General features: G+C 41.4%; 1 protein-coding gene across 3 annotated transcripts in view; it reads left to right on the forward strand.

Moving 5' to 3' along the window:
- Window positions 1-22,746, forward strand: part of oxr1a (oxidation resistance 1a) — a 167,404-nt gene that overhangs the window by 56,433 nt on the left and 88,225 nt on the right. For all 3 annotated transcript variants that reach the window (XM_071468218.1, XM_071468220.1, XM_071468222.1), the window contains exon 3: window positions 19,085-19,281. In XM_071468218.1, coding sequence (XP_071324319.1) covers window positions 19,085-19,281 — 197 coding nt within the window. The remainder of the gene's footprint in view (window positions 1-19,084; window positions 19,282-22,746) is intronic.

Raw genomic sequence — 22,746 nt, forward strand, 5'->3', positions numbered from 1 at the left:
AGGTACCTCCAACTCCGGCACTACTTTGATAAGAACATTAAAGGACTTGTACAGGAAAATATATCAGGTATTATTATGTTTATCAAAGCCTATAATACAAAACTGTCCAGAAAGATCATTGGCAAACTATATAGACATATAGCTGAATTAAGAGGTCATTCAACAAACTATATTAAGGCGAAATGGGAAAAAGAGCTGGGAATCATAATTACTTCTGAAGACTGGACAAATGTAATTAATACACAAATCACTACTACAGCCTCACAACTGTGGAAGGATTTTTCCTGGAAAAACTATATCCGATTCTTCATAACACCAAAGCAAAACTCTAAACAGACAGGACTACAACCAACATGCTGCAGAGGGTGTGGACACAGTATGGCAGATCATACACACATATTTTGGAGCTGTCCCATGCTTAAATCCTTCTGGGCAGGAGTTCAAAGTATTATCAGTGAAGTCTTGCAGCATAATTTTAATTTCACTTGTTTGTTTGAACTTGTTTACCTGGGCAATATGGACACAGAATTACCAAAAAAAGACAGATACCTCCTAAAAATCTTCATGGCTGCCAGCAAAAAAGCCATAACAAGAAGATGGCTCAACAAAGAACCTCCCACGGTTAATCAGTGGGAGGCCATAATTAAGGACATCCACACAATGGAACTACTGACGTATAGTCTCAGATTACAGAGGGACAAAGGTGATGCCCTCTGGGAAAAATGGAGCACTTATGTTACAAGAAGAGGTAATAACCAACCTTAATGCTAAACTTCTTTATTCCTGTGATCTTCAACAAACACTGGACTCACAAAGACAACAAAACAAGACCATTTGCAGTCACTGTACACAAACACCCATCCTTACTCCCCAGCCAGCCTTTTATGCCCAGGGTGCTACAGCATCTATCTGTTTCAAAATGACACATCAGAGGCTAAAAATACACAGCAGTTGTCTTGTTTTTTAATGGATGGCATTAGTGAGGATGACACATGGCAGATAATAACTATTGTCAGCCATATTTAGAGTTTCAATCCTATGGATGTGTGGCACAGACCTAAAATAAAGGTCTGTGTCAAAGTGTGTGAGCACGTAGCATCACTAATCCGTCTAGCAGGTCACCCACATGGTTTCAGTGTTTACTGTTGGCTCGGGAGCTAAAACAGCTGAGCCGCTGTGTTAAGCCCAGCATGAATGGTCATGTAGTTAATGCACCTGGAGAGTAGAATTGTGTTGCTAGTCAGTCAGGTGTCATAAACACAGTTTTTAGATGTGTTTACACATTGAGGTTTCTCTGCAGCATGAACACTTCTGAGCATTTTTCTCTTTTGAGTACTTCTGTTTTCATCAGTTCTGCAGTTCATTCAGTTGTTGCGCATCAGTAACGACTTCTGCTGAGGATGTTTCTTGGCTGAAATTGTGTTGTTTTTTGAATAGTCAGAGAATATATCCATTCTGTATAGATAATACAAAGGCAGATGTATTGAGGCCTTAAAATTGTTCATGTTCAGCCTGGTTTGTGATTGTAGGTGAGTGATGTGGAAAGCAGTTACTGGAGAAAAGAGAGGTTAAAAGAGTGAGGTTGAGCGAGCGATGCCCCTTTCTTTCTGCCATTTGCTCAAACACTGTCATTTTGAGCAATCACAAGTCTTTGAAAATAGCGGTTTGCATGTGAATGGTTTATCTCTCTACCCAAGAACCCCGTCCACCACACTGACAACTGTTCTTTTGATAGACTGACATCTTCAGCTGGAGTTCATCCTTCAATTGAAAACCTTTTGATTGAGCTGAGCGTCAGCAGCGAGAGGAGGAGCAGCATGGCAACTGGCACAGGAGGAGCAATTTGAACATTTCTCAGGAGTAGATTAGAGGTTGTTGAACTGGATAAACCTGTCAGCAGGATCTACACTAGACCCTCTGAGACATTAGATGTACAGTGTGTTGCAGCCTTAGGGCAGCAAACTCAGAGATACAAGGAATCACCCCACAAGTGATGGATCGATTTGCAGCTCTGCTCTTTTTTAAACAATTTAAATACTATTCAAAGTTATTCAGAGTCATATAGGGAGTGACATTGCATGAGTGAGCCATATTGTAAATACCGTTTTGCTTTTAGCTCTAATCTCTCTGAATCTGCAAACAGTAACTCCTGAATAAATATCTACTCAATTCACCTGCAGGACTCTTTAGCACAGCGTACTCAGCTCTTAAAGCATCCACCAGAATATTATGTTAAACTGAATTCCATCAGTTTGTGTTGCTAATTAAAACTGAAGCAGCTGGGCTTTTCATCCATATTCCTCTTACAATACCTTATTGTGAGGGAGGTGGGTTTATGGAGGCTGAGCTGCAGGAAGCTAACAGATGTCCCGTTTGAGCTGAGCTGTGCTGGGAATATCAAGTGTAGCTGCCTGCGTGGTGTTAGTTGGCTGCTGTAGCGGGAGGACAGGCTGTACACTAAGTGCTGCCTGATGGGAGAGATCCGTCCTCTCTCTCTCTCTCTCTCTGACACCACACTGTAAGTCACATGATGACCTGATGTCTCATTTGGTCAGACATGACTATGTTATTTCGTGACAAATTAAACAAATTGTAAAACCTCATGGTCAAGACATGACTCCATTAAATGACTGCACCAGTCAAAAACGTACCCACAAAACCACAAACTGAATTTTTTAGGGTTGGTTTTTGGACGAATCAAACAGATGAGATATAACATATTAATTAGCGTTCGTAAGCCTTGGAGGTGCTAGTAGGCATATTTCGTTACCTGTGGACAGAGGGCAGATTAGCTGCTTCCCCCCATTTGCAGCTAAGCTAACCAGCTGCTGGCTCTAGCTACTGTACATATTTACCACACAGACCCTTAGCAAGAAAAGGTTTAAGTGTTTACTATTCTTTTAAATTTATACACAATCCATGTAGCCTAATCCTAAACCATGTTGTAGAATTGCATTGGTTTGTTCATTTTTGTGTGTCTGCTAAATCACTTGAGTGACAAGCTAACCCGTTAGCTTCACTGTTAGCAAACAGCCTTAACCTTCATCCACGGTTTTCCTGGTGCTGAATCCAAAAGGCTCCTACATCACTTCTCAGATGGTTCGGTGTCATGATGATCCATTCATTGCTAGCTAGTTTACACCATTTTATGTCAGCAAAGAAGCATTGCAAAAAGGATCTAGGTTTCAGTCGGCCAGACAAATTTACTTGAGATCGAAAACTCAAATCGTTAATTTACAAAAGTATTCAGACCTTTAATTCAGTAGGCTATTTTGTAGAAGTCCCTTTGGCAGCAATTAAAGCTGAGCTTGGGCAACTTTCAGTTGTACACCTGGAGTTGGGCGGTTTATCCCATTCTTCCTAGCAGATCCTTCCAAGCCCTGTCAGATTGGATGAGTATCTTTGAACTCCCATCTTCAGGTCTCTCCACAGATGTTAAATGGGGTTTAAGTCCGGACTTCCGCTGGGCCACCCAAGGACAGTCGGAGACTTCTGCAGGGTTGTCTTGGCTGTATGCTTTGTGTCATTGAAGACTGCTGAAAGGTGAACTGTTGTCCTTGTCTCAGGTCACTGGCAGGTTTTCTTCAAGGACCTCACTCCTGACCAGGATCCCTGTCCCTGTCCCTGTCCCTGAGAAGCCCCCCAACCCTGCGCCCCTCCCACCCACTCCAATAACATGATGCTGCCACCACAGCATGTGATGAGCAATGCCGGGTGTTTGACAGAAATAGCGTTTGGAGCTTTGCCCAAAGGCTTCAGTTTTTGTCCCACCAGACCAGAGAATATTTTCCTCATGCATTGAGTCCTTTAAATGCCACTTGGCAGACTCCACACAGGTTGTCATATGCCTTTTGCTCAAAGTAGCTTTTGTCTTGTCACTCTACCATAAAGGCCTGATGATGGAGTGCTGCTGTGTGGGTCATCCCTCTGGCAGGTTCTCCTATCTCTGCAGAAGCCCTGTTAGAGTGACTTTTGGGTACTTGGTCCCCTCCCTGATCAATTCTTGCCCAGTTACTCACTTTTGTGAAATCTAGGAAGAGCCCTGGAGGTTCCAGACTTCTTTTGTCTCACAATTATTGAGGCTGCTGTGTTCCTGGAAACACTCGAAGCTTTGGAAATGGTTTTATACCCTTGTCTTGATCTATGTCTCACCACACTGTTATCACAGAGGTCTTTGGAGAGTTCCTTGGATTTCATGGCTTGGTTTTTTGCAAACCCTGTATACACAGGTGTTTGCCTTCCTGAAGTCAAATCAATTCAGTTTACCACAAGTTGACTCCACTCTGTTGAGTTCCCGACACATCTCAATGATAATTAAAGCAAAGAGGATGCACCTGGCAACAATTTGGATGGTCTGAGCAATTTTGTAAAAAAGAGTTTTCAGTTTTTGATTTTTAAAATAATTCAAAGAACAAGTTTTCACTTTGTTATTATGGATTGATGAGTGTAGGCAAAATGGCTATGTTATTCAATTAAAATTAAATCTACAGCACAATAAAGGGTAGAAAAAGCAGTCTGAATACTTTCTGATGCATGATTCTATATCTATGTGACCAGCGACCTGTCTTCTAACCCAGTGTCAGCTGGGATTGACCCAGCTGCCCTACCTCTGACCCTCAAAGGACAAGCAACATTGGGTGAGAGTTGGGGTGCACCCTGAACACACCAGTGGAATAATATTTCTCTTGACCATTAGATGCGGTCAGAGTTTTAAAAGCCAGTAGGTGGTGCTCTAAGTTGAGCTTGTGTCATACATACAGATTATTTTGAATTCAAAGTGGGTATTGCAGATAAAATACTACACTTAATGAGAATTGTGATACCACTCTCATGTCTGTGAGGTAACAGTACCTCTCAGTAGGAAAGAAAATGAGCATTTCCCAAAATGTAGAGCTATTTCTTGATGGTAGTAGTTCAAAATACATGTAAATAGGCTTGTTTCAATTTTATGCCTCTCGCATACTCATGTATCATCTCGGTCATGCAGCAAAAAAACCTGTTAGAAGCCCAGTACTTTAATGTCCAATCCAGTGATTACTGTCATTTTCAGTCTTTTGTCAGTGAGGCTACAGTCATTCCCACAGTCTGCAAGGCGGCTGCACCACCATTGATGTATTAATGTGGGTAGATATGTGTGTGCGTGGGTGAATGTGACACATTGTAAATCCGCTGGATAAATTTAGTCCATTTTCCATTTGCATCTCTAGGTTTTTATTGAGTCATTAATGGGTTGGGGTTTTTTTTCGGTCATGTTATATCCAGTTAACTAATGCATCCATAGTGAGGAGGCTTGTTGCCGTGTATATTAGAACAGGAGGACCATCCATCAAAGCTATCGTAAGCTCTACCTAAATGATACAGCATATTGACTGACTGTGAGAAATTTCCAATCTGATTTACTGTTTCATTGATCCCACCCACATTTTAACCAAAATTCCTGATTGTCCCACATATATTAACTATGAATGAGTTAGATTCTTCTAGACTTAATGATCCATAAAATCTTTGTTCAGTCAGACTTTAAAAACAAACAGAAGTCAAGTTTGTGTTGCTTGATGCTTGTACTAATGTAAGAGCTTAAAACAGATATATATATTGGTGGTGTCGGTGGTTTTTGTTTCCATAGGATGGGAGTGGATGGTGGGGGACACAATGAAGTAGAATAGATAAATTATTTTTTGCAATTATATACATTTAAACCAACGTAGATTCTGATTGGATTGTACTATAATAGTGGTAGACAGGCATCTACAGCTTCTGCATTGGTAACACTGCTTAAAGTCATTTTTAGTTTCTTTAATGGTCCCATATACTTTTTGATAGAGAATGTAGCATCTTCATCTTTACTACAAAGAAATTTAAGCTTTACTGTCTTATCAGTGTCCAATTTTATTGTCTTTTAAAGGGAGAATATTATTTACGAAAAAAGAAATAAATTAAGTGATCAACCCACCAGCCCCAACAACCTTTGCAAATAAGGTAGCTGTTTGTAGCCTGAGAAGTCAAACTGAGAGGTTTACAAAGAACCCTCCACTTCTGGCTAAAGTTACTGCTGAGAGACCCCAGTTCTGGAAGCAACTCAGATGTAAGAATTCACTTTAACTTCATCTCTTATTTAGATAATATCAGGTAAATTAGCAGGTCACAGCAGTCTGAAGGAGGTATGTCTTTTAATAACCACTTAAACCAAGTAAAACCCTTAGGTTCTAAATGAATAAGATGCTTTCTGGTCAAATTAAAGTGGCTGTTATTAATGAAAAACCTGAGTCAGAGGAGTGAGCTTCTGCTTTTCTATAATGATTTGATGTGAGAGTCAGTTTGATGTGTTGACAGCTGACCCAAGACATCCTGGAGGCTCTGTCTTCATTTGCCATGTCCATCGAAACTGTCACTTTCCATTTAAGAGGTAATCTTTCTCTTACCAGTTCCTCTAACTCCCTTGTCTTCTTGTTCTGTGAGAAGTGGATGTGGCCTCTTGACACTCTTTATATCCTCTCTCTTACTGAAAGGTTAGGTATCTGCCAGAGCCTCTTGTATGTTATTTTAAGAATCTACAGGGTTTTTATATAAATAAATTAAACTTCCATCAGGTCTGATGGTAGATCTGTGCAGATTGCTACATTCAATTTATTAAACAGGGCAATGAGATAGTTTGCACTTCCTGTGCATTTCAGCTTTTACATCATTTTAATTGTATCACACTAGAGTAAGCTAATGTGTGTGCTCATTGACTTTCATCAAGCCACAGAATGTGCCAAGTGCTGCCAATGGTGCCTGCTGCAGAAAGGCATCAGGTTGACCAGCTTGAGCCTGCCAGCTTGCCAAATGAGCACTGTAAAGGGCGGGGGGTTGTGTTGTGGGAGGATATTTACCAAAGAAAGTGGGAAAAGAGGAAAGAGAAGGCAGAGAGGAAGGTGGAGGTGGAGCTGTGATACTGGATTACTCCAGGTAACTGCAGCTTACTTACACATCACCTTCCTGCAGCTTTCACAGCTCTGTGTAAAACAGGCCCAAGTGCAGTTGCAGCAGAAAAGCTGTAAACCAAAGAACATTAATACTCCTCCCATGAAAACACAGCCCGATTTATAGTTGACCCAAAACAAATATGTCCCCTTTATACAACATCTTAAGATTTGTGTGACCCAATCAGCTGGTCCCAGTGACACCAGTGGTAACAGATGTTGGTGCCTGCAGCCAGATATTGCTTTCTATCCTGCAATGAACAGATGTGCAAGTGAGAGCACTGGCTGTCAAAACAGTGAAAACACTCAGTGAATGAATCTTATGACTGGAAAATTAAGCATTCAGACAGAGGACAGGGTAGTACTGTAATCATCATATCATGAAATGTAATGCTTGGAACTTGAAGGAGAGGTCTATTTTGAAACAACATTCACATGCCCATACAATATGTGCATTTCTATACACATGGGTTGCTGTTTTATTTCTTCTGTTCATATTTGTCACCTAGAGATCTCCTCTTAATTCCAAGAGACAAAAAGTCCTCAGTCTGTGTAAAAATGCTTTTCAAGTTCACTACAACCCTCAAGCAAATTACCAAAAAGTGGTACAATGAATGACTGAATGAGTAATTTCACTCCACCTCCAACATCTTTCCTGCAATATTGGTCGTAACATATTGTAGCCCAAGTTCACATCAAGTCAAAATCCAATTGCAAGAATTTTAGTTAAGGTGCAAACTCTGTAAAAGTTAGAATAATTTTGAGCAGCATCAGAGAGGTGGGCGTTGTTCTGTCCATAGGAAAACAAAGAGTTAGCCAATCCAAGGTCATTTTGCCAGTGATGATGTCCACACAGAGACATTGGGGCTGCTCTTTGTTGTTTCAAGGACATGGTGCGAATGAGATGGATGTGGTCTGGTACAGGGGCTTTTTGTGCTAATTAGAGTGGGCAGCCAATCAAAGGTTTGTGCTTCAACAAATGAGCATGCCTTTACCCGCCTCTGCTCTCGGTCAGATGGGATGCTTGTATCGCTGCCAGTTTTGTTTATCAGTCATTCAGACAAACGCAAAGAAGAAAGTAGGGGAGAAGAATGGTTTTGTTAACTTTTTTATTCATTTTCTTTTTCCGCAAAATGAGCCATCAATCACACAACATGGCCATGAATCATCGAAACCTTTGCCCACACTGGTCGCAAAGCTTCTCTATTAACAGCCAAATAGACTAATTAGTTAAACAATGAATAATAGCAGACAAACAGAACAAATGAACAAAGGAAAGTTCCTCTCTGAACAAGGAGCATGCATCCAGCCATACATTCTTCCCATCCATCATCGCAAGTCCAGGGTGCCGGGGTAGGGTGTGTTTAGCCTAGTTTAGCCTAGTTTTCCTCTGGAAATCAAATAGTTGCTTTTAATGTGTGTTCAGACATGAAGGGTAGACAATGTTTGTCGCTGGACCGTCAAGTAGCTAGTTAGCCGTAAGCTAGCTAGTAACGGACATTGTGTATGTATGGAAGTGTGTTTGTGTGTTTGTTTTCAGCACAACCTTTTGGCTGAGCAAAGAGCTAAGCGATAACTCACGTTCCTGTTATGTGCCTCCAGTCTCCATCCTTTTTCCTGTCTCTGTAAGTTTATGAAACAGACTCACAAAAGTTTAGTTTAATACATATGGGAGGCAAGGGTATTTGCACACAAGGACAATTTTTTCAGAATAAAACAGGAAATCAGGGGCAGATTATGACAGTTGTAGTGTTGAGGTACTAACTTTATATAATAATAATAATCCATCATCATCATCATCATCATCATCATCATCATCATCATCATGATGTAAAATTTCAAAGAAAAAAATGAAAATTTCCACCAGGAGCACGATGGAAAATTATCTTAAGCCTAGTCTTGCAAATAGTGACCCTGCAAGATCCCCAGTCTTATCATTTGAGACCAAAACCTCTGTGACTCATGCCATGTCTTTAGATATGAGAGGAATTAATCGCATCTTTCCATTGATTTTGTATGGGATCACCATATCTCTAAAATTCACTAGACCCAGCTAACTAAACCAACTGTATCAGGCTTTTGTCTCAGTTTACAAATTAGATTCTTCCCAGGAAAACTTATATAAAGTATTAAAAAATGGAATTAACAGATCTGTAAAGTGAAGCATTGTCCAACAGTCTTATCTGACTCTCAGAAAGAAAGTTAATGTATTTCTCACAGTTTAACACTGGTTTTCTAAGCAGATATGGTCTCTGTCTTTCCATCATCTGTCCTGAGATGTGAGCACAGGATCCTTCAATACATTTTGACAAGTTATCTCTCTAGTAACATAAGGTTGGTTGCTGGAAACCCTGACATTTTCACAAATGCAAGTTTGTTGCTCAGAGATATCCCTTCACGTTATTTCACCCTGACACATTAGATGCAATATGGGAAGCCCATAACTGATCATTAAAACTCTCCTTTTCATTTCTGGTGTCCTGCCTGCCCCTCCTGCTCTGTAACGATCTAACATGATACTCCACACGCTGCTGAAAACTGCCAGCACTCAGACCCCATCTCTGATTTCTGCACCACCACAAGCCACAGTGGCATGACGCGGCATCCACTACCTCTGCTTCTGACCAATCGTGACGCTGATTGTCACCAGCGCTCAGCAAGTCAGAGCGCGAGAGCAGGACTGAGTCTTGCAACAAGGAGCAGGAGGAGGAGGAGGAGGAGGGCAGTGGAGGACTGCAGTAACAGCAGTAACAGTCCCAAGGCCCCGCAGATAGTCACTGAATCAAATGCTGAAGGCTGTGTATGATTGAGCGGCTGAGTCTGACAGTGTGTGTTTGTTGCCAAGACGGGGACAAAGGGAGCAAGTGTGCGTACTTTTTTTTCTGGATGTGTCTGTATTTGCTGCTCTCTGATACACAGAGAGCAAGAAAGTGAGGGAGAAAAACATGCCCTGGAGTCAGAGCTAGACACATAATGAAGCAGTTTTTTTTTTCTTTTTTCCCCCTTTTCCCTGCCTGCCTTGTGTCAGCTAAGATAATTCCTCTGTTAGTCAAGTGAAAGGCCGTGGCTGAGGGGTGTTTCTGTGTGATATTGATACATTTTCGAAAATGAAAAGCAGCCTTTCCCCCCAGCTGTGTGCTTATGAGCTGAACTGTTGATTTATGGTCCAGTTTTTGATCAAAATGGGTGCTGTTCAACATTGTTGGCAGATGCTGCTAAGTGATGGAGAAATCATTAGTTGGAGCTCCAGGGCTGGTTGGGTGGTGAGGCATTATGTGTGCTGGTGTCGTCATCTGTTTTAGTGTCTGTGCTGCGTGTGATCAGTTAAGGGATGATTTAAGTGTGTAAACTGGTGTCCGGAGGATTTTGTTAGATTAGATTAAATTTGAAATTGAAGCACAAGTACAATTGTAGTATTGTGTGTCACTTCCACAGTGGTGGAAGAGATCCTGTACTGAAGTAAAAGTACCAAATACAGGTAACTTCAAAATCCTACTTAACTAAAAGTACAGACGTATTGTGAAAATATTGAATGTGAAAGTACTCGTTCTGCAGAAAAATGGCCAATATGATCGAAACAGTTTTAGATTTGTGATTAGCATTTTATAGTTGTAGCTGGTTGAGGTGGAGCTAGTTTTAACTTTATATCCACAAAGTGTATTTCAGTGGTGAGAGCACAGTCTGACAGTAAAGATGCCTTAGAGTTATATGACTAATGGGCAGGAAAGAACAAACACAACATTCTGCTACAAACTTCTGTAATCATTTTTTGGACTTTGGGCTGAATCGGATAAATTCACTCATTCTTTTGGTTTCCATCAGTTATTTTAATGAAACCGTCACAGAAGTTTAAAGGGGAAATTATTTCAAAGTAAAAGGCCTACATTTAAAGTTTTACCTACCATTAGTCATAGACTCAATATAAAAATGGAAGTCAGTGCGGAATAACCTAAACCTGCCTAATCTATCTAATGACCATCAGGGGGCGACGCCACAGGTTGCAAAACGAAGTCAGATTGTACAGAAGTCTATGGGAAAAGGACCCTGTTTCTCACTTGATTTATTATCTCAGTAAACATTTTCCTAGTGAATTTATGGTGTCAGTCACTAGTTTGAAGTCTTCTTATATTAACACAATGCTCATCTTTTAAATTATGGTCCCAGTTAGAGGAAAATAGAAGAGAAAGCAGGGTGTGCATTAGGGCGTGGCCACGGTGTGACTGACACATCATAGGTATAAATATATTAGTTACTTAGATACAAAAGATGTATCAAAGGTAAAAGTACTCATTATACAAAAACCCCTCTCTGTCTATGCAGGCGGGAAACAAAGCTGAGATATTTAAAAAAGAAAAGTCAGATGGTTGAGGGTCTCTAAGATTAAAAAAAAAAAAGATGAGAAAAAACAAGCATTTTTTGAACAGGAGATGTGTCAGGAATAAAAATGACATAAACTAGATATTCAGCTGAGGGGGAAATGTAAAATGGACACCCACTCAGTGAGGAAACAGTACGTCTCACATCTATTATCTGTCTAAAATGTTACATAACTAATAAAAGGGAACGGGTTTCACTTTTTGAATGCATTGTTCAGCTTCAGCTCAAGGACTGGCACTTTACAGATGATTTCAAATACAGCATTCAAACTCCAAATGACAAATGTTTGGTTATTTTTCCAGTGAAATAAACGCACACTAACACAAGAATCCAGGAAACGGGAATTAATAACCCAGTGCAGGTTATCACGTCTCAGTTCATTTGACTTTTTATGTGTTTTGTGGCTGGCCTTTAGCTGCTGCTCTCGCCACTTTGATACAGACGCAGTAGAAGAAGTTTAAAGCCTCATTGGTCAAGATTGCCACACAACCCTTTGACACAGAATTGCTGCTGTGGCATTTAGCGAGGGCATATGAGCGTAATCATTATGCGGAGGTGTCCGACAGCAGAGCAGAGAGCGGCGAGGTCCAGCCGTATTTCATTAGGCTTCCGGATGCAACAGAGGGCCTCATTAACATGCATGGCCACAGGTTGTTGTTACCGTCTTCCTCTCTCTGTGTGTCTGTATCTGGACACAGTTTCAGTCTGACAGCCTCAACAGCAACTGACTCACTCTTATTAGGCTTAAGCTAGTCCGCAGTTGTCCAATTGTTTTGCCATGATTGCCTGCCTCACAGACCGCAGGAACTGAAATCCTTTGCTCTGCTTTTCAAACAGTAATTGATCCAAGTGTGATGGATGATGTGAAGGCGAGAGGATGTTTACAAGAGATGATTAACAGATACTCTGGAGATTAGGGGACATTTCCTCATGTTCTTATATGTGAACATATCAAGTCTACATCTGAGTTTCATAGGATGACAAAATGCCTTTTTACTTTTTATAATTCATAATGAATTGACTGAAGATGTCAAACAAAGTGGATAGTGGCTATTTGGTGCGCCAACATTCGAAAACTGTCAATCATTAAAAGCTTGCTCAGATTTTTAACCTTCCTCACTTGTTCTTTGATCAGACAGTCTGGGACTGTGTCATTTCTCAAATTAAAATGTTGATTAGTGCAGCATGAAGATGGGAAAAGCATCTGAACATATATATGTTCATCTGGCCACCTTGAATACTTTGCAGCAACTCCATAAAGACCAGTCATTGATCCCTTACTTTTCTCTTCCTGAAGGGAACATGAGCCCCACTGTGGCACATTCTCTTGTGTTTTCATTAAACTGGGTGACTGTGCAATAAATAAATGTGATATGCTTTTCCCTTCCCCTTTCTTTCAGAGTTACGTAAGCAGCATTCGGAGTATTGGGACTGTAGGGCATCATTACTGTCAGACGGGTCATTGTGCTGCCAGCATTGTAACAGAGTATGACGTCAAGCCAGCCTGCCCCTGTGGGCTTTATATAGCACAGCAACCTATCTGCTGCTATATGTAAACACAGATTCCCTGAAAAAAAATGTGTTATGTTGTTGCTGCGAGGCAAGGAGCGGGAAGCGATGCATAGAGATGAAGTGGAAGGCGATGCAAACGCAGTCCCCTTTTTTCTAGGTCTAATCCCTCTTAGTAGGGGAGCGATAAGCATGTTTTGACTTAGCCCCAAATTTCCTGTTGTTTATGCATCCTTTGCCAGACCACGTGGATCCCTGTAGAGTCGGATAATCTCAGTGATGCCAGTTTGGCAGGGCTGCAAATATACCACTGCCTCCTGGCCCAGGTCAGATCACAACAGCGGGGTAGAAAACAGAATGCCTCTGCGTCTGGTTGCCTTAATTTTTCCCTCTGTCTGTTGCTCCTGTTCATAGACAGGGATCTGTTAAAGCTGGTAGCTTGGTTGATATGCACCTCTCTTTCCTCCCTGACGCTCACGAGCTCTTTGCTTGCAGAGGAGATGGAGATTTGGTGCAATCACGGCTCAGGACGAAGCCTATTTACCCGGAAAAAAAACACCCCAACGTTAAACTAGTGTGTCGTGAGGAGCCGATTCCTCAGTGGTGTGAAAGGAAAAGCCTCTTAATCTTGCTGCAGTTTCCCACCAAGGCCCTTTTCTGGGTTGGAGAAGGGTCTGTTTGTGGCATTACTATTTAGGTTATGAAATTCCTTGATGTAAAGTGGGCCATGCAGCCAAAAGACAGTAGCTGTCAGTGAAACAAAGATGCCCATTTCATCATTGTGTGCTTTACCATCTGTTGGGACAACCCTTAACTTTCTGCATGCTTCCTCTGTCTTCCTAACACCCCACATTCCCTCTTTAGCTTGATGCCAAGTGAGACAAGATGGAGTCCACTACATGCAAGTACACATCACACCTGCTGCTGTAAAGTCCTGGTGTTGCTGTGTTTTTTGAGCCATGCAAAGCAATCACACTCAGAATAATTCAGACTGACTGTGCCACTGTGTGTAATTTGGCTTGCACAGTTTGACTTCTGAGGTTTCCAAGAACCTGAGGTTTCCAATCATGCCAACAACGCTATTTAGTTTGAATTGTGTAAATTGTAACAGATTTGAATCGTTTTGTGCAAAATGTGCTTTTTTTGCTCTTAATTTAGATGAGGGATGATAATTATTGCTTTTTCTATTACCATACTTGAGAAATAGAAGCAGTAGAAGATTGGAGCTAATTTAGGAACACAGCATTGTTAGATTATCTGAGTCCTGATTCTGTAATCCCAGATATATGGTGTTCACAGTTAGGATGTACATAAGAAAGGACTATGCTGACCACAGGTAAGGTGTAAGTGGGTCCAGTTGCCTAATGGGACTTTAAAAAAAAAATTCAATGATAACAGGCAGGGCAGGAATCATAATAGCAATAGGTTGGTCTTTCTACATACATATGCAGTTCTAATATGAATAAACACCATTTTCTTTATTGTCAACATAATGCTACTCATTCAGTTGTCTTTTTTATTCTTTTTCTATCCTCCTGTCTGCTCTGGGTGCTGGTTGGCTGCAAGCCAGTGCATGACTTGTGTGGATTTACGATGTGTGGCACCACCAAAAATCAGAGGGGTGGCTCATTGCAGAGCCAGTAGATCTTACATAAGAACTTTATTTCACTCTTTTCAAACTAAATAAGTTTTGGCCACGCACCTGTCTGAGCTGCTGCCGAATGTGGAGTCACCGGCGTCTACCGATTGCCTGCAGGTGAGGTGTGTAGGGAACATCGCTAAATTGTAGCATCTGCAGAGAGTCTGCATGTGAGGCGTTTAGAGGATATCTGTCAACTGTAGCCACAGAGCTTTCAGGCTCCCCCTCTAAATTAAGTCTCTGCATGTACATCAGTCACACACTGCGCCACCCACCACCACAAGTAAACCTGGGAAACACAAAAAAAATGCCAATCATGGAGTCATAGTCCTCTAACGGGACAGGATGGGAGAAGTGGGATGGGACGGGAGGATTTTTGTGGGAGTGGGATGGGACAGCCCACTCAGGTGATCAGTGAGAGCCTGAGACCAGCACATTGTTACCAGGGTGCAGAGCTGCAGGCAGTGGGGAATGTTGGCACCACACAGCCTGAAAGCAGGAGAAAAAGCTGACACCACTGCAGCCATACTGCAGCAAGAAAAAATAAAACGAGCATTACTGGACAAAACGAAGGCGAAATGTTTGGAGACAGTGAGGAGAAAAACAAGCAGCGTCCTCTGCTGTTAGCCCTGACATCAGGTTGCAGTGGAGAGCCTGGGGGCTTGTCACATGTCAGCACCAGTTTACCTCAGTGATTACTGTAACTGTCAGCACTGGCCTGAATTTTAAACGACAACAACAAAACCCCAAAAGGGGAAATTCTGTCAATCACTGGCCAGCAAACAGTATATACCAGTAAAACCATTAGATCACATGATACAGAGGTATCTAGTGACATGATATTGTATTACATATTACATAATGCTTGTTGCAGTGAGAGAATTGGTGTAAATACTTCCAGACCACCAACAATAAATCTTTCACTGAATGACAGATCACATCATGAAATGTTCTTTATTGATCCCTGATTGGGAAAAATGCAGTGTTTCACATTTTCAAATTTACATTTTAATAACTTCTCAAAGTACTTTCATTTTTTGGATATCAAACATTTTCACTGTGTCTTTAAACAAAAACAGTAATGCATGTCTGCAGTGACACACAGTGGATGCACTGAGGTTTTTAGACAATAGTTTAGAAACAATGTGGAGACATTTACACGAGTGTGGCCTTGGTCATTGTTTGACCAAAGCTGTGATGCTTGGTCTCAGTTTTGACTCTATTTTTTTACCATCTCGGTCTCCTGGGCATTTTGACTCTGACTGGTCTTTGTCTTGGTCAGCAGTCTTAACCATTATCATGTTTGGTGTTGACCAACTGTTGACTAGCTGTCATTTACAGGTAATGCCTTAGTAGTATGTCTTAGCCATGCATGACATGTACATTTATGCACAAATATGTGAAAGATGCCACAATTAAATAGTTTTGCAGATGTACAAGAATAAGTTATTCTACCGTTAATATAATTTTATCTTATTTTTAGTAAATGATGGACTTGATGGACTGTTGATTCCTGTTCCTACCACATTTCAATATATCCAAATAGTGAGTGAGTGAAATTAAACTTTGTAGGCACCAAACATGCATGAAAACCTGCAAAGAGGCAGGAACACATTTGTTGCGTACAGACTTTATATCTTGTGTCCCAGTTTATTTGAACAACAGTCAGACAGCATGATCAAGAATATTGAATCAGTTTTGTTGTTCGGTCTTGATCTAGACTTGGTCTTGAGCTTGTTTAGACCTGGTCTTGGCTCAAACTTGACTGGCTGTGCAGAAGTGCAGCCCTGCAGATGACTCTAGTGATACAAGGTATACATCCATAATTATTACTGACTTTACCTGCAGCAAATACGTTAGTTGCTTCAATTAGTTGAGCCTTGACAAAAGTGAGTTTTGAGCTGTTTAAGAACTGAGCTGCTGAAAGCTACATTAGTAGAAATGATGGGTTATAAATGTGATTTCTGTCTTTCCAGTTGCCGTTTTCCTTTGCTGTGTGCTTTCACTGCAAACTCCTTACAAGGCATGCATGTGGAGACGGGCTTCATAAATAAATTGGCATGTGATTGAACTCTGCTGTCATGCTATAAAAAAGCATTAATGAACTGACACACACACACACACACACACACACACACACACACACACACACACACACACACACACACACACACGGCTCTACTGCTTACACATACAAACACACGCACATTGTCCTTCTGTTCACCCGTTTCTGTTTCCATCTTTCTTTGTGAGACAAACACATTGATTGTGTCTCTTCCTTCTCATTTGATCCCTGACACACACACACACACACACACACACACACACACACACATTCTGTTTTGATAGCGTTTGGCCTTGTAGCTCAGTGAAACAGAGCTAGAAGAGGGGCTTCTGCTCTACTGATGAGACAGTAATTAGTACTAAGTCCTAAGGGAGAGGAGATAGACTTCGCACAGCTTGACACTGCCTCTCTCTCTATCTGTGTCTTTCTGTCTGTCTCTCTCTCGTCCTGCACAGCCATTAACTGCAGCAGCAGGTCTCTACTTCTTACTCATTCTCCAACCTCATTTATGTGCCATCCAAACAAACAGCTTCCTCAAAATAGTCATTAGCACAATCTGGCATACCCAGCTAACTTTGTCTGCCTTTGTGAAAACTTCCACCACGTGTAACTCTGTAAAGAAAAGACAGTCAGTAAAAAGAACGCAGTCCATTAGGAGCTGTTGTGGTGTTAGTGGATGTAGTTGTAGGAAGTAGTTACTGAGTGTGTGTGAGTTTTTCTTTTAACTGAATAGACTTAAGGGAGCACTTGTGTGAAGCACAGCATCATTTCTCCTGGTGTTTATTCATAGTTCAGGCTCCTCCATTTGCCTCCCTCTCCACACACACTGTTTGGTTGTGTTTGATTCAGAAAGAGCACACACACACACACACACACACACACACACACACACACACACACACACGGTGATGGACAGCATTTCCATAGAGATTATGCATTGTCATTAGCCAGTTAGACACTGTGTCATGCGTGCTGCTGTGGACCATCAGGGGATGGGCACTTGGGTGAAATGGCCAGAAAGATTCTGTTCGCTTCAGCAGTTTTGCTGGAATGATTGAAAGTTTGTGCGAGGGAGCACAGTTCTGGGAATCTTGTATTGCTGTTTCAGGACTTTTGCAGACTATAGATAGATAACAATTCATGAGCCATTTTTTACTTTGTTTTACTCCAAGTTTTTACTGGAGTGTCCAAGTATGATCTTGTTTTTTTTTTTGTTTTTTTTTATTCTCTCTGTGATGATGTGTTTGTGTGTCATTGTGTTAATGTATCTGAGTGCATTTTGCCTGTAAACATGTGGGCGTGTACAGTATGTAGGTGGATGGACCTACTGCTGAGTGTTTTGGGATTACCTGTTCAGATTAGCCCAGTGAACTCATTTATAAATGTCACAAATCCAAGCCCAGGATCTCGTCATCCTTTTAATAGGCTTTGGGTTGTTGTTTTAGGCAGATTTGATTTCACCTTCCTCAGCCTGCCAGTACCTTTGATACTTTTTTCATAAGCAGTCTACATTTAAAGCCTTTTACTGCTAAGAGAATGACTAAGAAACATCTCTTTGTTATTCTCCACTGTAGCGGACGCTTGCATTTAGGAATGCTGTTTTGTATCAGCAATAAAAACTACTATACTGAGCATTAATTGCTGAATGTATGATAAATGGAAATGGGCTGCACTTGTATAGCACTTTTCTAGTCTTATCGACCACTCAAAGCCACATTCACCCGTTCACACAGTAATGATACATCAGGGGCTGTTTGGGGTTATTGCCCAAAGTTACTTCGAAATGTGCACTGGAGGAGCCGGGAATCGAACCGACATTAGTGGGCGATCCACTCTACCTCCTCTCCTGCGGCTCAGGAGTATGTGTTGACACTGGTATAAGGTATAAACTGAATGGCTATTGCAAAAAACAAAATTCTGATCCCAGAAGTATCAAAAACACGGTTTGACTTGATGGAAATCTTTAGCATTATAACTTGGTATAACTTGGTTTCAAACTTTACAGCAGCAAAGGTGAAAAGGATAAAAGAGGAAGTCACAGTGATCTAGACTGGATGAAATGGAAGCATTTCCACCACCACAAACTGCCATACATTTGCCCCAGTGTTTGTTCTTCAGGTTGTTACTCACTAAGATTTATGTCTCAGCCAAGGTCTGACTGTAGCTCTGGTCTCCTGCTGTCCTCCAGTATCCCCCTGCTTCATCTGTTTTTCTCTGTGGAGCCGTCTCTTCCCCTGTGAAGGCTGAGTGATGCTAATAAATTCGCCCTTAACAAGGATGTGATTAGCCTATTGATTCTTTTCCCCAACTTCCTCGCCGCTGCAAAAATTGTCTTGCACTATTACGTCTGTTACACAGCACACTGACACCGACAACCTCAGATGCAAATATGCTTTGATTGGCTGGCCCTTGGACAGTGAAGGTGACGCCACATTTCCCGTTCCACTGTGTATTTACAACAGCACTGACACACACTTTAGCTTTCAGTCGTGTAAACATAACAGTGATGTGTTCTGCTTGTTTGCCCTGCAGACTGAAGAAGAAGTCTCAGTCGGTGGATATTGCCAGTCAAGGTTTCTCCCCGACTCTGGTGCCAGCCTCGCCGCTCAACAAGGCTGCACCACCTGTTGCCAAGACAACCACCGTCCTCGCGGTGCAGGAAAACAACACCACCAACTCCCAGCGCCGCAGCCCCCGGTGTGGCGAGCTGAAGAGAGGCTACACCATAGGTAAATGACATTGTTGGTGGGGTTCGGGTCCATCTGTTTTGTCATCGCCATCATTTTCCCTGGGATTCAAACCAACAACCATCTGTCATGCTACCATATGTCTAAACTGTAGGCAAATTATTAATGCAGAAATAATGTAAAAATATCCACAAACTCACATTCTAATCATATTTTTTGAAATCTAATTCATTGTTAACTTAATTCTACCTGTGTGTCATGAAAACATCAGCCCATTCTACACTGAAACATTTAATCAGGTTTATATGTCCAGTTATTACATTATCCTGCAGTTATTACAGTATCAGTTGCTGCCAGGCCTCTTCTGTGTGGATGTGGGTGCACGGATGTTTGAATGTTCTGCACTTTCTGATCTGTTGACATGAACGTCTCACTCAGGAAAACTTCCACTGTGTCAAACCGGGTCTCCCAGTTTCTTCTCCTCTAATTTGTTTCCTGCCTACAAACTCTAATTACGTGACTGTGATGAGATTTATTCCTGTGATGAATCCTACTGTCTGCTGCAGGTCTATTTCTGTGTCGGAGGGTAGGTTGCCACGGTGAGAGTAAGTACACGTCAGGGAGCTGACTTCCCACACATGATGAAATGAGTTTGAGCTAAACTAATTCCAAACTCATAAATGCGATGCGTCTCTGTTCACTTCATTGATGTGATTCAGTTAGCAGGCTGCTCGGGTCAAGGTTAGAAAGAGGGTGTGTGTAGGGAAAAGTACGTAAACAGGACTTTTAAATGCAGCTGAGAGGTCGCCTGCACAATCTTTATTTGCTGATTTCTTTTGTATTTGTAGTGATGCCTTTGGTTTCTACACTCTGACTTCTTCTTTTGTCTTTACTTCTTTATTCTGAGTTGTTTCTTATACAGTAGTTGACATGCATACTTTACCAGTCACATTTAATCCAAAAATAATGCTGTCGCTGCTGCTGCTGGGTTTTATTTTCCATGTGCCAGCCTCTTTGCATTTAAAACTGCAAATACAAAGGTTTTATGAACTTTTATAAATGGAATCAGTGCTGTGTCGCTGTCTTATTGTTACCCAGTAGAAAAAAGTGACATCAATCGAAGTTTCCAAAAAAGCTCAACATGTCAGGCTGACTCAGGACATCATGTATGCTTCTCATAGTCATAGTGTCCATCATGATGAATAACATGGACAACAACCTCAAGTCTGGCACTTATTATCACCTGGCAGAGGAGAGAACGTCGACTGTGTTTCCCAGTCAGCTCTTGCTGTAACACTGTAAAGAGACAAAGTGTGGACACTGATTTTCTCTGTGTTAATTTGTCTGCGTGTGATTTAATTCTCTTTTACACCTGTTGTTAGGTTTATTCCACATTCACACTGACTTTTTACAAATTGACATCCCATGGACTGACAGACAGACTCACTGATTGGACAGTTTTGGGGATGTCAGCACTTCATGTGTGGAAATTAAATTCTCGTGTCTGACCGTAAATCGTGCTGCACGTTACTCAACCTGATGTGTTTATTATGCCTCCGCACCGGCCACAGCCAGGGCCAGAGGCATTATGTTTTCAGCAGGTTGTACGTTCATCCATCCCAATTTCGTGAAGACGATATCTCAATAACACCTTGAGGCAATTTCTTCAAGTTTGACACAAACATTCCTTTGGACTCAAGGATGAACTGATTAGCTTCTGGTGGTTAAAGGGTAAAGGTCAAGGTCACAGTGACACAATATAACACAAATGTGTAATAGGATATAATGATGAAGTGATGACATTTAATATGAAAAATGTCAAAGGTCATCTTCGCCGACACATCAAAATGTTCTGCAGAGACACTTTTGGCCATTATTCAACACTGTAACTCAGGAAGGGGAGATTACGACCATATTTCCTGCAGCCTGGTTGGTTGGCGGAGGCATTCAACTGCAAGGCTGTGAGTCTAGTTTGTCATCTGTGGTGTCACTGAGAGCTTATGAAAAAATAAGTGTTTATGAGCATTATTAGTCAAGACTGCATCTGGACCTCATAGGCTATAGGCCAGTATAGTTACTGTGTTTCATCAATTCACTTTTTAATCAGAAACAGCCAAATCACACGTCTGTTCTAACTGTTATTACCTGTGATTTATCAGGGAAATGCCTGCGCCATGCTTACATGTTACCATGGTTACAAAATAATCTTCCATAATTACACTGATTATGCAAGATCGCTTTCTTGACAATTCACAATCAGCAGATGGATGTAATAGTTTTTTAGCTCCGTTAAGTGCGACTGGAACCAGACCAAAATGCACATTTTTGGCTGCTCTCAATCCTGTTGTTTGATCTGCAGAGTTTGATCGATGGCTTTCACACACGAATAAACAAAGGAAGTTTAGACAACACAAATCAGTTGCAAAGATGGAGTCACAACTACCGTTTTAGTTAATGAATTTGAGCTGAAATAAAGAGAAACTGCTCATTGCTTCAGCACCTTTTACTCTTCTCAAGCAAAGCTAAAGTGTGGCATCAAGATGGATAGATGTTACCTAAAGCATCTCAGGTGAGTTTATGCTGATCCATCAACTTATTTTCCATTAGACACTCTTGCAGCTCTCTGAATTTGAATTTCCCTGCATGTCCTTGAGCATAGAGTCTGTGATTAGTCATGTAAATCAGTGCAGCAGCTTAAAACTCTGCAGCAGTGGCCCTTCTGCAGGGAAAGAGCAGTCCTTGGGTGGCTCATGTCATTCTGGGTCATGGAGTCAAGAGTGGGCGAAGGTGTGTCTGCGGGTGTCACACTCTGATAAGCTTTCTACAGAGTCATCATGTATCGACTCTGCTCCTCAGGCCAGGAATCGACTGGAGAACGGATTGATCCGCAGTCATCCGTATCAGTTCAGTCAGCGATAATCAATAGAGGAAATTGTGGGATAAAAGCTTGGCAGGACAGGTGGACTGACTGTTGATATCTTAGCCTGCTCTTATCACCCACTATCCATCTGACGGCGACTGTGGGCTCCTCTTAAAAGCATAGGGTCAGAAGTCACAGTCATTCAGCCATTAAATGAAGTGACTGTGACTTATTGTGCTTTTACAGCTTTTAACGTAACAAAGTAACAAATTGTACAAGGCTCTAAAGCCTGAGTCATAGCAGTTCATCGTTTGCTTTAGTTGGCGTTGGCCTAGATCAGGGGTCGGCAACCCGCGGCTCCGGAGCTGCATGTGGCTCTTTCATCCCTCTGCTTCGGCTCCCTGTGGCTTTAGAAAATAAATAATGAGTATTTAATTTAAATTTATTTTATTTTAGTTTGTTAGTTTTTTAAATGTAATTCTAAATTTGAAGATTATGGTGATCTTGTAACATTAAAATAAAACGTGTTTAATTTTTTGTCGCTCAAAATATGCGTCACAACCGCCGATGTGTGAAACCCGCCGGCACACGATTTATTGAGTTTTTCGACCCCCGGTGATTTCGTTTTCTCTGTAGCAGTTCATTGA

The sequence above is a fragment of the Trachinotus anak genome, unplaced genomic scaffold, assembly GCF_046630095.1.
Source record: "Trachinotus anak isolate AG129_WGS33_773 ecotype Australia unplaced genomic scaffold, CSIRO_AGI_Tana_v1 ptg000032l, whole genome shotgun sequence".
Lineage (NCBI taxonomy): Eukaryota > Metazoa > Chordata > Actinopteri > Carangiformes > Carangidae > Trachinotus > Trachinotus anak.